The 15425-nt window shown below is 40.4% G+C and overlaps 1 protein-coding gene across 1 annotated transcript in view; it reads left to right on the top strand.

The window, feature by feature from the left end:
• Positions 1 to 15425, top strand: part of VPS35 (VPS35 retromer complex component) — a 588646-nt gene that overhangs the window by 348529 nt on the left and 224692 nt on the right. The window contains exon 12 of the mRNA XM_053701861.1: positions 13046 to 13201. Within this exon, the coding sequence (XP_053557836.1) occupies positions 13046 to 13201 (156 nt within the window). The remainder of the gene's footprint in view (positions 1 to 13045; positions 13202 to 15425) is intronic.

Below are 15425 nucleotides of genomic sequence, written 5' to 3'. Positions count from 1 at the left end.
AATGTTTGTTCAACAAGGTTTTATATTGCAACCCCTTGCATGCATTGCGCCTGTCACGGCTGCGGCGGCATTCTGGTTTGAGTCTCTGGAAGAGACCATTAGCTCAGCTACATTGGATGAGATTACAGACAAGCTTAGCGTCCTTAAGCTAGCTAATTCATTTATTTCTGATGCCGTAGTACATTTAACTAAGCTTACGGCTAAGAACTCCGGATTCGCCATTCAGGCGCCCAGAGCGCTGTGGCTTAAATCCTGGTCAGCTGATGTGACTTCTAAATCTAAATTGCTCAACATACCTTTCAAGGGGCAGACCTTATTCGGGCCCGGTTTGAAAGAAATTATCGCTGACATTACTGGAGGTAAGGGCCATGCCCTGCCTCAAGACAGAGCCAAACCAAGGGCTAGACAGTCTAATTTTCGTGCCTTTCGCAACTTCAAGGCAGGAGCAGCATCAACTTCCTCCTCTCCAAAACAGGAAGGAACTGTTGCTCGCTACAGACAGGGCTGGAAACCTAACCAGACCTGGAACAAGGGCAAGCAGGCCAGAAAACCTGCTGCTGCCCCTAAGACAGCATGAAGTGAGGGCCCCCGATCCGGAAACGGATCTAGTGGGGGGCAGACTTTCTCTCTTCGCCCAGGCTTGGGCAAGAGATGTCCAGGATCCCTGGGCGTTAGAGATCATATCTCAGGGATATCTTCTGGACTTCAAAGCTTCTCCTCCAAAAGGGAGATTTCATCTTTCACCCCATCCTATATTTAGAAAAATGTTTCCAATAGACACCACCACACGGGACTTATGGCAGACGGTCCCTAAGGTGGAGGGAGCAGTTTCTACTTTAGCTAAGCGTACCACTATCCCGGTGGAGGATAGCTGCGCTTTTTCAGATCCAATGGATAAAAAGTTAGAGGGTTACCTTAAGAAAATGTTTGTTCAACAAGGTTTTATATTGCAACCCCTTGCATGCATTGCGCCTGTCACGGCTGCGGCGGCATTCTGGTTTGAGTCTCTGGAAGAGACCATTAGCTCAGCTACATTGGATGAGATTACAGACAAGCTTAGAGTCCTTAAGCTAGCTAATTCATTTATTTCTGATGCCGTAGTACATTTAACTAAGCTTACGGCTAAGAACTCCGGATTCGCCATTCAGGCGCGCAGAGCGCTGTGGCTTAAATCCTGGTCAGCTGATGTGACTTCTAAATCTAAATTGCTCAACATACCTTTCAAGGGGCAGACCTTATTCGGGCCCGGTTTGAAAGAAATTATCGCTGACATTACTGGAGGTAAGGGCCATGCCCTGCCTCAAGACAGAGCCAAACCAAGGGCTAGACAGTCTAATTTTCGTGCCTTTCGCAACTTCAAGGCAGGAGCAGCATCAACTTCCTCCTCTCCAAAACAGGAAGGAACTGTTGCTCGCTACAGACAGGGCTGGAAACCTAACCAGACCTGGAACAAGGGCAAGCAGGCCAGAAAACCTGCTGCTGCCCCTAAGACAGCATGAAGTGAGGGCCCCCGATCCGGAAACGGATCTAGTGGGGGGCAGACTTTCTCTCTTCGCCCAGGCTTGGGCAAGAGATGTCCAGGATCCCTGGGCGTTAGAGATCATATCTCAGGGATATCTTCTGGACTTCAAAGCTTCTCCTCCAAAAGGGAGATTTCATCTTTCAAGGTTGTCAACAAACCAGATAAAGAAAGAGGCGTTTCTACGCTGTGTACAAGATCTGTTACTAATGGGAGTGATCCATCCGGTTCCGCGGTCGGAACACGGACAAGGGTTTTACTCAAATCTGTTTGTGGTTCCCAAGAAAGAAGGAACCTTCAGACCAATCTTGGATTTAAAGATCCTAAACAAATTCCTAAGAGTTCCATCGTTCAAAATGGAAACTATTCGGACAATCTTACCCATGATCCAAAAGGGTCAGTACATGACCACAGTGGATTTAAAGGATGCGTACCTTCACATACCAATTCACAAGGATCATTACCGGTACCTAAGGTTTGCCTTCCTAGACAGGCATTACCAATTTGTAGCTCTTCCCTTCGGGTTAGCTACTGCTCCAAGAATCTTCACAAAGGTTCTGGGTTCTCTTCTGGCGGTACTAAGACCGCGAGGAATATCGGTAGCTCCGTACCTAGACGACATTCTGATACAAGCGTCAAGTTTCCAAGCTGCCAAGTCTCATACAGAGTTAGTACTGGCATTTCTAAGGTCACATGGGTGGAAGGTGAACAAAGAAAAGAGTTCTCTATTGCCACTCACAAGAGTTCCTTTCTTAGGGACTCTTATAGATTCGGTAGAAATGAAAATTTACCTGACAGAGGACAGGTTAACAAAACTCCTAAATGCTTGCCGTGTCCTTCATTCCATTCCACACCCGTCAGTGGCTCAATGCATGGAGGTAATCGGTTTAATGGTAGCGGCAATGGACATAGTTCCCTTTGCACGCCTGCATCTCAGACCACTGCAATTGTGCATGCTAAGTCAGTGGAATGGGGATTACTCAGATTTGTCCCCTATGCTGAATCTGGATCAAGAGACCAGAAATTCTCTTCTATGGTGGCTCTCTCGGCCACATCTGTCCAAGGGGATGCCCTTCAGCAGACCAGATTGGACGATTGTAACAACAGACGCCAGCCTGCTAGGTTGGGGCGCTGTCTGGAATTCCCTGAAGACTCAGGGATCATGGACTCGGGAGGAGAGTCTTCTTCCCATAAACATTCTGGAATTGAGAGCAGTTTTCAATGCCCTTCTAGCCTGGCCTCAGCTAGCAACTCTGAGGTTCATCAGGTTTCAGTCGGACAACATCACGACTGTGGCTTACATCAACCATCAAGGAGGGACAAGGAGTTCCCTAGCGATGATGGAAGTCTCAAAGATAATTCTCTGGGCAGAGTCTCACTCTTGCCACCTATCAGCGATCCACATCCCAGGCGTGGAGAACTGGGAGGCGGATTTCCTAAATCGCCAGACTTTTCATCCGGGGGAATGGGAAATTCATCCGGAGGTCTTTGCCCAAATACTTCGGCGTTGGGGCAGACCAGATATGGATCTCATGGCGTCTCGCCAGAACGCCAAGCTTCCTTGTTACGGGTCCAGGTCCAGGGACCCGGGAGCGGTTCTGATAGATGCTCTGACAGCACCTTGGACCTTCAAGATGGCTTATGTGTTTCCATCCTTCCCGATGCTTCCTCGATTGATTGCCAGGATCAAACAGGAGAGAGCATCGGTGATTCTAATAGCGCCTGCGTGGCCACGCAGGACCTGGTATGCAGATCTAGTGGACATGTCATCCTGTCCACCTTGGTCTCTGCCTCTGAGACAGGACCTTCTAATTCAGGGTCCTTTCAAACATCAAAACCTAATTTCTCTGAAGCTGACTGCATGGAGATTGAACGCTTGATTTTATCAAAGCGTGGATTTTCGGAGTCAGTAATTGATACCTTAATACAGACTAGGAAACCTGTTACCAGGAAAATTTACCATAAAATATGGCGTAAATACTTACACTGGTGTGAATCCAAGAGTTACTCATGGAGTAAGGTTAGGATTCCTAGGATATTGTCTTTTCTACAAGAAGGTTTAGAAAAGGGTTTATCTGCAAGTTCTTTAAAGGGACAGATCTCAGCTCTGTCCATCCTTTTACACAAACGTCTGTCAGAGGTTCCAGACGTTCAGGCTTTTTGTCAGGCTTTTGCCAGGATTAAGCCTGTGTTTAAGACTGTTGCTCCCCCGTGGAGCTTAAAGTTAGTTCTTAACGTTTTGCAGGGTGTTCCGTTTGAACCCCTTCATTCCATTGATATCAAGCTGTTATCTTGGAAAGTTCTGTTTTTAATGGCTATTTCCTCGGCTCGAAGAGCCTCTGAGTTATCGGCCTTACATTGTGATTCTCCTTATCTGATTTTTCATTCAGACAAGGTAGTTCTGCGTACTAAACCTGGGTTCTTACCTAAGGTAGTCACTAACAGGAATATCAATCAAGAGATTGTTGTTCCATCATTGTGCCCTAACCCTTCTTCAAAGAAGGAACGTCTTCTGCACAATCTGGACGTAGTCCGTGCCCTGAAATTTTATTTACAGGCAACTAAAGATTTTCGCCAAACTTCTTCCCTGTTTGTCGTGTATTCTGGACAGAGGAGAGGTCAAAAAGGCTTCTGCTACCTCTCTCTCCTTCTGGCTTCGTAGCATAATACGTTTAGCCTATGAGACTGCTGGACAGCAGCCTCCTGAAAGAATTACAGCTCATTCTACGAGAGCTGTGGCTTCCACGTGGGCCTTTAAGAATGAGGCCTCTGTTGAACAGATTTGCAAGGCTGCAACTTGGTCTTCTCTTCATACTTTTTCCAAATTTTACAAATTTGACACTTTTGCTTCTTCTGAGGCTGTTTTTGGGAGAAAGGTTCTTCAGGCAGTGGTTCCTTCCGTGTAAAGATCCTGCCTGTCCCTCCCGTCATCCGTGTACTTTTAGCTTTGGTATTGGTATCCCATAAGTAATGGATGACCCGTGGACTGACTACACTTAACAGGAGAAAACATAATTTATGCTTACCTGATAAATTCCTTTCTCCTGTAGTGTAGTCAGTCCACGGCCCGCCCTGTTTTTTATGGCAGGTCTAAATTTTAAATTAAACTCCAGTCACCACTGCACCCTATAGTTTCTCCTTTCTCGTTTGGTTTCGGTCGAATGACTGGGTATGACGTAGAGGGGAGGAGCTATATAGCAGCTCTGCTTGGGTGATCCTCTTGCACTTCCTGTTAGGGAGGAGTTAATATCCCATAAGTAATGGATGACCCGTGGACTGACTACACTACAGGAGAAAGGAATTTATCAGGTAAGCATAAATTATTTTTTTGTCAGGCTCTGACTAGAATAAGGCCTGTATTCAGACCAATTGCTCCTCCTTGGAGTTTGAATTTAGTTCTTAAAGTTCTTCAGGGGGTTCCGTTTGAACCTATGCATTCCATTGATATTAAGTTATTATCTTGGAAAGTTTTTTTTTTGGTTGCTATTTCTTCTGCTCGAAGAGTATCTGAGCTTTCGGCATTACAATGTGATTCTCCTTATCTTATTTTCCATTCGGATAAGGTGGTGTTACGAACCAAACCCGGTTTTCTTCCTAAGGTTGTTTTAAATAAAAATATTAATCAGGAAATTATTGTTCCTTCCTTGTGTCCTAATCCTTCTTGTAAGAAGGAGCGGCTATTACATAATTTGGACGTGGTCCGTGCTTTGAAGTTTTACTTACAGGCAACTAAGGATTTTCGTCAATCGTCTTCCCTGTTTGTGTTTTTTTCTGGGAAATGTAGGGGTCAGAAAGCTACGTCTACCTCCCTTTCCTTTTGACTGAAGAGTATCATCCGTTTTGCATATGAGACTGCTGGACAGCAGCCTCCTGAGTGAATTACGCCTCATTCCACTAGGGCTGTGGCTTCCTCATGGGCATTCAAAAATGATGCTTCTGTTGAACAGATTTCCAAAGCTGCAATTTGGTTGTCTCTTCACACTTTTTCTAAATTTTACAAATTTGATACTTTTGCCTCGTCTGAGGCTGTTTTTGGTAGAAAAGTTCTTCAAGCAGTGGTGCCTTCCGTTTAGGTTCCGGGTCTTGTCCCTCCCTTTTCATCCGTGTACTATAGCTTTGGTATTGTATCCCACAAGTAAGGATGAAATCCGTAGACTCATTGTATCTTTTAAAAGAAAAGGAAATGTATTCTTACCTGATAAATTTGTTTATTTTAAGATACAATGAGTCTACGGCCCACCCTGTTTTTATGAGACAGGTCTTTATTTTTGTTAAACTTCAGTCACCTCTGCACCTTGGCTTTTCCTTTATCTTCCTAACTTCGGTCGAATGACTGGAGTGGGAGGGAAGGGAGGAGCTATATATACAGCTCTGCTGTGGTGCTCTTTGCCTCCTCCTGACCAGGAGGCGATATCCCACAAGTAAGGATGAAATCCGTGGACTCATCGTATCTTAAAAGAAACAAATTTATCAGGTAAGAATAAATTTCCTTTTTTATCCATGCATCTTTTCTTATGTTTTATATGTGAATTTCATTAAATAAAAGTTATGTTTTAAACGTTTAGTAGTGACTGCTCACTTTTTTAAGTATAGTTACCTTTCTTTTTGATTAACAAACTTGCCTACAAATTCAAACTAATATATGATTTATTAACCCTTTGAGTGCTATTTATGTAGTCTCATCTCTAAGGGAGTGCCCTCTGCCTCTCTTGGGTCTCAATTTTGCTATTGCATTACTACATAGCACCTACTCTATCCTATCAATACATTAAAACTTAGGGACTCAGCCCCCCTTTTGTATAGTGGGAAATAGAAGGTTAATTTAAATTTATACAAGTAGTGCCATTGGTCCTCTCCCCCTTTTTTGTTTATCTGCTCTTGACAAGGGGTTGTCTGCTAATTTTCTAAAAGGTGTAAGAAATTCGCTAGGGAACAGGTGACAAAATCAAGACCTAAACAAAAGTAATAAATAAAAAAGATGTTATATTGTGTACAGAAATACAGAAATTAAAATTCTGTTACATGAGTTGTGTAGTAGAAAAGTAACATACAAACATATACAAAGTGCAAAAAACTAATTGTACCACTATACTAAAACCAATATATTTTGGGGTCTCACTCTCTTATAGGCCAGGACTGGTCTCTGGTCCAATGTTCTCAAGATCTTCAGACTGATGGGCTCCCAAAGTTCCAGTCCCCAGAACCTCTGCTCCCACTCTCAGCAGTCTATATCCAACTGTATCAACTATAACTTGTTAGGCCAGTCCCTTTTCCAGCCAACTTAGGCTGTCTCTTTAGTGGTAGGGAGTTCCTGGCACCTCACTGTCTAACAGCTGGCTATATACCTTTTAGATTTGAATGCTTTTACAGGATTGTAAGACCAACTGACCATTAACATATCACCTGTTGTTTGGCTTCTTTTCTGGCATTTAAGTATATTAAATATACACATGATCGAAACCTATATGAATATGGAATTTTGCAGAGCAAAACAAATGACGACGATTATAATGTATTTTATACATTGCAAACCATTTCTGCTTTATCTGTTCTTTTCATAGAAAGTTAGCTAAACCTCCTGATGTTCAGACTTTTGTCCAGGCGTTAGTTTAGGCCAGTTGTGAAACCTATTTCTCCACCCTGGAATCTAAATCTAGTTCTCTTTGCTACAAGGTTCTTTTTTTTTAACCAATGCATTCCATTGATATCTATTATTTTCTTGGAAAGTACTCTTACTATTGGCAATCTCTTCAGAAGGAGAGTTTCTGAGTTGTCATCATTGTCTTGTGATTATCAATTTCTAATTATTCACAAGGATAAGGCTGTACTTCGCACTAAATATGATTTTCTTCCTAAGGTAGCTTCTATGGAAAATACCAATAAAGCATATCGGCTATTACATAATTTTGATGTAGTCAGCGCTTTGAAGTTTTATCTCCAAGCTACTAAAGATTTCACACAATCTTCTAGTTTTTTTCACTACTCTGGGATTCGTAAGGGGAAGAAAGCAACTAGGGTAGCGTTGGCCTCTTTTCTCAAAAAAGTGATTCACAAGGCTTTCTTGAGCTTGAAGGAGGGAAAGTCGCCTCCTAAGGGTATAACAACCTTTCTACAAGAGCAGTTGCAATATCATGTTTTTTTGGAAAAAAAATTATGCATCTTTGGATCAGATTTTCATAGCTGCAACATGACCGTCTTTTACAGATTTTATAGATTTTGGCAGAAACTCTTCAGGCCGCAGTGTGGACTAAATAGGAACTTCCAGAAATATTGTCCCACCCTTTCCGTAACATAGACCATCTGCTTGGTATTAATCCCATATGTTATGGAGGACTGTGGACCATCATCATTTTACGAAAGAGAACAACATTTATGCGTACATGATTAAATTATATTCTTTCTAAGGCAGTTTGTTATTTAAATGGAGGCCATGAGATCTGTCTCCGGCAGACCTCAGTGCTTCACAGTTTGGTTGAAAACTTCCTGATTCAGAGACCATTACCTGGGTGAAAAGACTGGCAACTTAGAAAGTCTGCATCTATATTGTCCACTCCTGGAATATGGATTGCAAAAATCCAGCATTTAGTGTTCTGCCCAACTGATGATGCAGTAAACTAACCTCATCACTAAGGGACTGACGTAACATTGTCTGCCTGGAATCTCACAAAAGATGTCTGAGTTTGGACCAGCTCTGGAAAGCCCTTAAAATTGCACAGAGTTCCAAATATTTATTGGTAACCTCGCCTCCTGAGGAGACCAAACTCCTCCCTGTGCTCTCTGAGACTCCCAGACTGCACCCCAGCCTAGCAGGCTGGCATCTGTGTAAATTACAATGAAGAAAGTGGCTCCCTGATCCAGGGACTAGTGAGGCTGTCACCAATTCAAGGACTGCACGTGGCTCTAGAAATAGCGCAGCTTTTTGAGAGTGCTATAGCACCATAGCTGAGCAGTGTTTAAAGGGCCACTAAACCCAAAATCTTTCTTTCATGATTCAGATAGAGAATATAAATTTAAACAACATTACAATTTACTTCTATTATTTATTTTGCTTCATTTTTTAGATATCCTTATTTGAAGAAAAAGCAATGCACATGGGTGAGCCAATCACATGAGGCTTCTATGTGCAGCAACCAATCAGCAGCTATTGAGCATATCTAGATATCCTTTTCAGCAAAGAATATCAAGAGAATAAAACAAATTAGATAATAGAAGTAAATTAGAAAGATGTTTAAAATTGCATTCTCTTTCTAAATCATGAAAGAAAAAATGTGGGTTTCATGTCCCTTTAAGGATCATGTGATGTGTCCCCGGTCTGGGAGTACTGCTCCACTTTCCTTGGTTTGCTTGTGCTTAAAAGGACATGAAAGCCCAAAAAAATATTTCATGATTCAGATAGAGAATACAATTTTAAACAACTTTCTAATTTACTTCTATTATTTAATTTGCTTCCTTCTCTTGTTATCCTTTGCTGAAAGGTTAATCTAGGAAACCTCAGGAGCAGCAAAGAACCTTGGTTCTAGCTACTGATTGGTGGCTGCATATATATATATACATATACAGATTGTCATTGGCTCACCCATGTGTTCAGTTAGAAACCAGTAGTGCATTGCTGCTCCTTCAACAAATGATACTAAGAGAATGAAACAAATTAGATAATAGAAGTAAATTAGAAAGTTGTTTAAAATTGTATTCTCTATCGGAACCATGAAAGAAAAATGTTTGGTTTCATGATCCTTTAAGGGTGATTACAAAAGTCTGTGAACCCTGACTTGTTCCCAGTTTGTTTAAATATGAGCTTGCACCTGTGTGTGAGCCTGTATTTGTGTGGCTGTATTAGGGTCTCAGGTTTTGGAAGAGACGTTGACATGGTACCTGGGCTTGTCCCATTTGGCCAAATGCAGTAACTGACTCTTCCAGTTTCTTTTAAACTTAGCTGAGAGCTTGTGAGCAAATGCTAGACTTCATTCTTGTGTGTATTGCAACTCTGGAAAGCCCTTAAAATTGCACAAGTTCCAAATATTTATTGGTAACCTCGCCTCCTGAAAAAACCAAACTCCTCCCTGTGCTCTCTGAGACTCCCAGACTGCACCCCAGCCTAGCAGGCTGGCATCTGTGTAAATTACCATGAAGAAAGTGGCTCCCTGATCCAGGAACTAGTAAGGCTGCCACCAATTTAAGGACTTGTTGAAAAGAAAGATGATACAGAAACAGTAAAACAAGAAGGTAAAAGTGGAAGTGGGGTAAAGAATCACTCATAGAAAATTAGTTAAAAGTATTACAAAATACTATATATAAGGAATATAGAGAATAGTGTGCGCCAAGTGTGTATATGATAAAATGTGTTTTTTATTTTTTGGGGACTCGTAAAAGTCGCTGTAACAACATACAAATAAACAGATAAAAAGTGATATGAAGACCAAAAAATATATATTTTGGATTTCCCTGTGTTATGTGGTCTGAGAACAATAAATGTGTGAATGTTTGAAGTAAAATAAAGCAAGTGCTGTTTCTTTAAATCTACATATATATATAAATATAGGACCAACAAATCATAATTGGCCTAAAAAGTATGAAGTGGCTAGTGCACAGTTGTGTGCAAATATATTTAGTGACACACAAACCTATGTAAATAAATATATATGCAAAAAAATCACATAGGTAAATAAAATGTAGTGAACAATTGTTCAAAATACAAAATATGATATAGACAAAATATGTACACACAATAAATATAATACTGTGCAATAAGAGGAAAAGGTTAAATAAGAAACCGTGAATCAGGCAAATTAGTCAGTTTCAACATATGATAAAAACAAAATATGTGCACACAATAGATACAATACTGTGCAATGAAAGGAAAAGGTTAAATAAGAAACCGTGAATCAGGCAAATACGTCAGTTTCAAAGGAAGTAATAGGCAGGCTGCTTTTCTTAGAACCGGTGGTAGGTGGGTCAATCTAGATAGTAAAGAAAGAAAGCGCCTCATGGTGTGGATAACTCTGAACAGTTGTGTAATACAATGACAGTTATCGTGTGGAATAATACTCACAAGGAGATTGGCACTCTTATTAAAAGAAGTGCGAACAGGCAGGCTGACGTTTACAGCAGTCAGTACGCTGAGGTAGGCAAGCTTTGATCTGTCACAGAACCCGCTGTCGGCTCTCAACAGTCAGACGATCAGGAGTCCTTTTGTTTGCAGGTTATAAATGCAAGTTGTTTCTGGGAGATGCCATAAGAACCACTCTGGCTGCAAACAGTTTTTTTGAGAAGGAGGCTACTTGGTCGTTCTAATCCTGCTTTATAGACTGAAGGTTCAGAATAACAGCTTGTTGTGTACAGATATCTGTAATGATGATTTGCTGCTGTTACTAGATGCGAGCTTGTCTATGCTAACCTGCGGTTTGGCAAAAAGGACTCCTGATCGTCTGACTGTTGTGAGCCGACAGCGGGTTCCGTGACAGATCAAAGCTTGCCTACCTCAGCGTACTGAGCTAAAAGTATTAACCCAAGTCTCCTGGGGAGAAAGTGAAACCAGTGCAAATTTACAGCAAAAGTAAGCAAAATAATAAAAGGTGTACTAAACCCATTTTTTTTCTTTCATGGTTCAGATAGAGTATTTAGTTTTAAACAACTTTTTAATTTACTCCTATTATCAATTTTTCTTTGTTTTCTTGCTATCTTTATTTTAAAAGAGCAAACTAAGCTAAGGAGCTAGCCCATTTTTGGTTTAGCACCTCGGTTGTGCTTGCTGATTGCTGGCTAAATGTGGCAATCGCTATCCAGGGTTCTGAACCAAAAATGGGCCGGCTCTTAAGCTTATATTCCTTCTTTCTTAAATAAAGATAACGAGAATGAAGAAAAAAATTACAATAGGATTAAATTAGAGCATACAATTTTAAGCAACTTTCTATCTAAACAATGGGTTTAGTATCCCTTTAATGTATAATACAATAATGTTTCACTTTAAATAATGAAACATTTTATGAACTGTTGAAATGTTGAGTTTAATAGTCACCACTCTCGTGTGCATGACAAGCATGGGTCATGCAAACTGCTGCAAGTGCATAATGGCTTGTTCTTGTCATGAAGGGGAATCGATGATTACAGCACAGATCAGTGCTTCACCTGCACTGCAGACCTGATTGTTGGTGACATACTGGGGGGCATCGGATTGCCTGTGATGTCACTACAAATGTACTTGGTGACATCACAGAGAGGGCGGAACTGCTATATAACAGACTGGTATGGGAGCTGGATTGGGGGGTTGCTTTTCAAACCCCTTTATATCGGCTTCCTTGCGAGCCATAGACCTCCAACTCCAAGACTCCTCATTTGAAAGTGTGCACTTTCCAATGGTTGTGGTCTTGGAAGGCCACTACAAAGCAGATGCTTTAAAAAAAAAAAAAAGTTTAAAGACAATACACAGGGATTTGCTTAGGAAAAGACATTATATACGCAGTAGAAAATCTGTTCTTTCTAGAGACCCCTTATAAAGTTTATTTTCTAGTAGACCAGTCCCTTTCTTAAAAAAATATATGAATTTGGTTTGTATATTCAGGTGATTACTGTGGTAACAGTGATCAACTTGCAAGAAAGTGTTTTTATTTCTGTTTTGTACAAAGGGGCCTCTCTAATATAAATAATAACCCCTAAAAGCCTGTATGGGCCCTGTTTTACATGTGGCTACCCTTGATTACAATTTAGTTAGGTGATTATAGTAACTGCAGTGATCACCTGACCATTTTCAATATTATATAGTAAAATCTTAACTATAGATCGATTATTAAATATAAATAAATGTTTATCAATTTTTTTTTATACAGTTTTTGTCACAGCTATCTCACATACCTTGAAATAAAAATATATTAATGGTGTATTCTGAATCTGCTGGACCTGTTGTACCCCCCCCCCCCAAAAAAAAATAAAAAAAAAAATAATATATAATATATAATTACTTTTGTAAAGTTTTATTTTGATTTAAAGGGGTATGAAACTAAGATTTTTCTTTCATGATTCATATTGAGCATGCAATTTTAAGCAACTTTCCAATGTTCTTCTATTTTGTAATATGCTTTGTTCTCTTTCTATCCTTTGTTGGAAAGAATACATAGCTGGGATAGGATAGGCTGAGGAGCAGAACAGCACTACAGGGAGCTAGCTGTTGATTGGTGGCTGCACATATATGCTCTTGCCATTGACTTAAATGATGTATTCAGCTAACTCCTAGTAGTGCATTGCTACTCCTCGAAAAGGATACCAAGATAACAAAGCAAATTTGATAACATAAGTAAATTGGAAAGTTGTTTGAAAATTGAAAGTGAAGTCCGATATAAGATTGAGCTAAGAAAATGAAATTGCAGGAAATCTTACATTTACCACTTTTCTGTAAAATAAACAGGAAAAAGCAGTTTTTCTATGTCATAAACCTTTGTTTCTTTACTAAAATAAAAAGTATTTAATTAATGTAATGCGGGAGATAATGTGAGATTGAGTACTAATTCGCTGCCTTTTTTTTTTGGTTTGCAGGTTGATGCAATCATGAACTTGGTTTCGACATTGATACAAGACCAGCCAGATCAACCTGCAGAAGAACCTGACCCTGAAGACTTTGCTGATGAACAGAGCCTTGTTGGAAGGTTTATCCACCTCTTGCGATCAGACGATCCTGATCAACAATACTTGGTACAAATATTCCAGGATAAATTATAGTTATTTTGAGGTTGATTCCTTGCAGGAAAGTACAGGGTTTTTATTATAAATAGTACTTCCTATACGATGGTTAACAATTCAGAATGTGTATTAGTGGCTGTTGTCAAGCAAATTCATTTTAATCAATGATTTAATTGCTCTATAATATAAAGTAAAACTTAAAAATGTCCAAGTATTCACAAGTATGTGCAATAAGTGATTTATTTCTTATGGTGGCAATAGTCCATTCTTGATTACTACCTGGGAATTCATCACCTGGCCACCAGGAGGAGGCAATGACACCCTACTGCAAGAGCTCTAATGTCACTCCTACTTCCTGTTCCCTACATTCATCCTTTAAGGAGATAATTAGGATCACTTTTTCTGATTTGCAGGTGTTCAACTCCCTTTAATTTGTGTAACAATCTCTCAGATTTTTTGCAGTTATTCAGCGGTATATTTCTCCAACATAGGTGTGTCCGGTCCACGGCGTCATCCTTACTTGTGGGATATTCTCTTCCCCAACAGGAAATGGCAAAGAGCCCAGCAAAGCTGGTCACATGATCCCTCCTAGGCTCCGCCTACCCCAGTCATTCTCTTTGCCGTTGTACAGGCAACATCTCCACGGAGATGGCTTAGAGTTTTTTAGTGTTTAACTGTAGTTTTTATTATTCAATCAAGAGTTTGTTATTTTAAAATAGTGCTGGTATGTACTATTTACTCTGAAACAGAAAAGAGATGAAGATTTCTGTTTGTATGAGGAAAATGATTTTAGCAACCGTTACTAAAATCCATGGCTGTTCCACACAGAACTGTTGAGAGGAATTAACTTCAGTTGGGGGAACAGTGAGCAGTCTTTTGCTGCTTGAGGTATGACACATTCTAACAAGACGATGTAATGCTGGAAGCTGTCATTTTCCCTATGGGATCCGGTAAGCCATTTTTATTCAGACAGTAAATAAGGGCTTCACAAGGGTTTATTAAGACTGTAGACATTTTCTGGGCTAAATCGATCATATTTACACATATTTAGCCTTGAGGAATCATTTAATCTGGGTATTTTTTGTAAAATAATATCGGCAGGCACTGTTTTAGACACTTTATTCTATAGGGGCTTTCCCTAATCATAGTCAGAGCCTCATTTTCGCGCCGGTATGGCGCACTTGTTTTTGAGAACAGCATGGCATGCAGCTGCATGTGTGTGGAGCTCTGATACATAGAAAAGTCTTTCTGAAGGCATCATTTGGTATCGTATTCCCCTTTGGGCTTGGTTGGGTCTCAGCAAAGCAGATTCCAGGGACTGTAAAGGGGTTAAATATAAAAACGGCTCCGGTTCCGTTATTTTAAGGGTTAAAGCTTCCAAATTTGGTGTGCAATACTTTTAAGGCTTTAAGACACTGTGGTGAAATTTTGGTGAATTTTGAACAATTCCTTCATACTTTTTCGCAATTGCAGTAATAAAGTGTGTTCAGTTTAAAATTTAAAGTGACAGTAACGGTTTTATTTTAAAACGTTTTTTGTGCTTTGTTATAAAGTTTATGCCTGTTTAACATGTCTGAACTACCAGATAGATTGTGTTCTGACTGTGGGGAAGCCAAGGTTCCTTCTCATTTAAATAGATGTGATTTATGTCATAAAAAATTTAGTAAAAATGATGCCCAAGATGATTCCTCAAGTGAGGGGAGTAAGCATGGTACTGCATCATCCCCTCCTTCGTCTACACCAGTCTTGCCCATACAGGAGGCCCCTAGTACATCTAGCGCGCCAATACTCCTTACTATGCAACAATTAACGGCTGTAATGGATAATTCTATCAAAAACATTTTAGCCAATATGCCCACTTATCAGCGAAAGCGCGACTGCTCTGTTTTAGAAAATACTGAAGAGCATGAGGACGCTGATGATATTGTTTCTGAAGGGCCCCTACACCAGTCTGAGGGGGCCAGGGAGGTTTTGTCTGAGGGAGAAATTTCAGATTCAGGAAAAATTTCTCAACAAGCTGAACCTGATGTGATTACTTTTAAATTTAAGTTGGAACATCTCCGCGCTCTGCTTAAGGAGGTGTTATCCAATTTGGATGATTGTGATTATCTGGTCATTCCAGAAACACTATGTAAAATGGACAAGTTCCTAGAGGCCCCGGGGCCCCCCGAAGCTTTTCCTATATCCAAGCGGGTGGCGTACATTGTTAATAAAGAATGGGACAGGCCCGGTATAC

This window comes from Bombina bombina, chromosome 1 (genome assembly GCF_027579735.1).
Source record: "Bombina bombina isolate aBomBom1 chromosome 1, aBomBom1.pri, whole genome shotgun sequence".
Lineage (NCBI taxonomy): Eukaryota > Metazoa > Chordata > Amphibia > Anura > Bombinatoridae > Bombina > Bombina bombina.
Note: the sequence above shows the minus strand (reverse complement) of the source record. Positions and strands in the feature narration are given on the sequence as shown.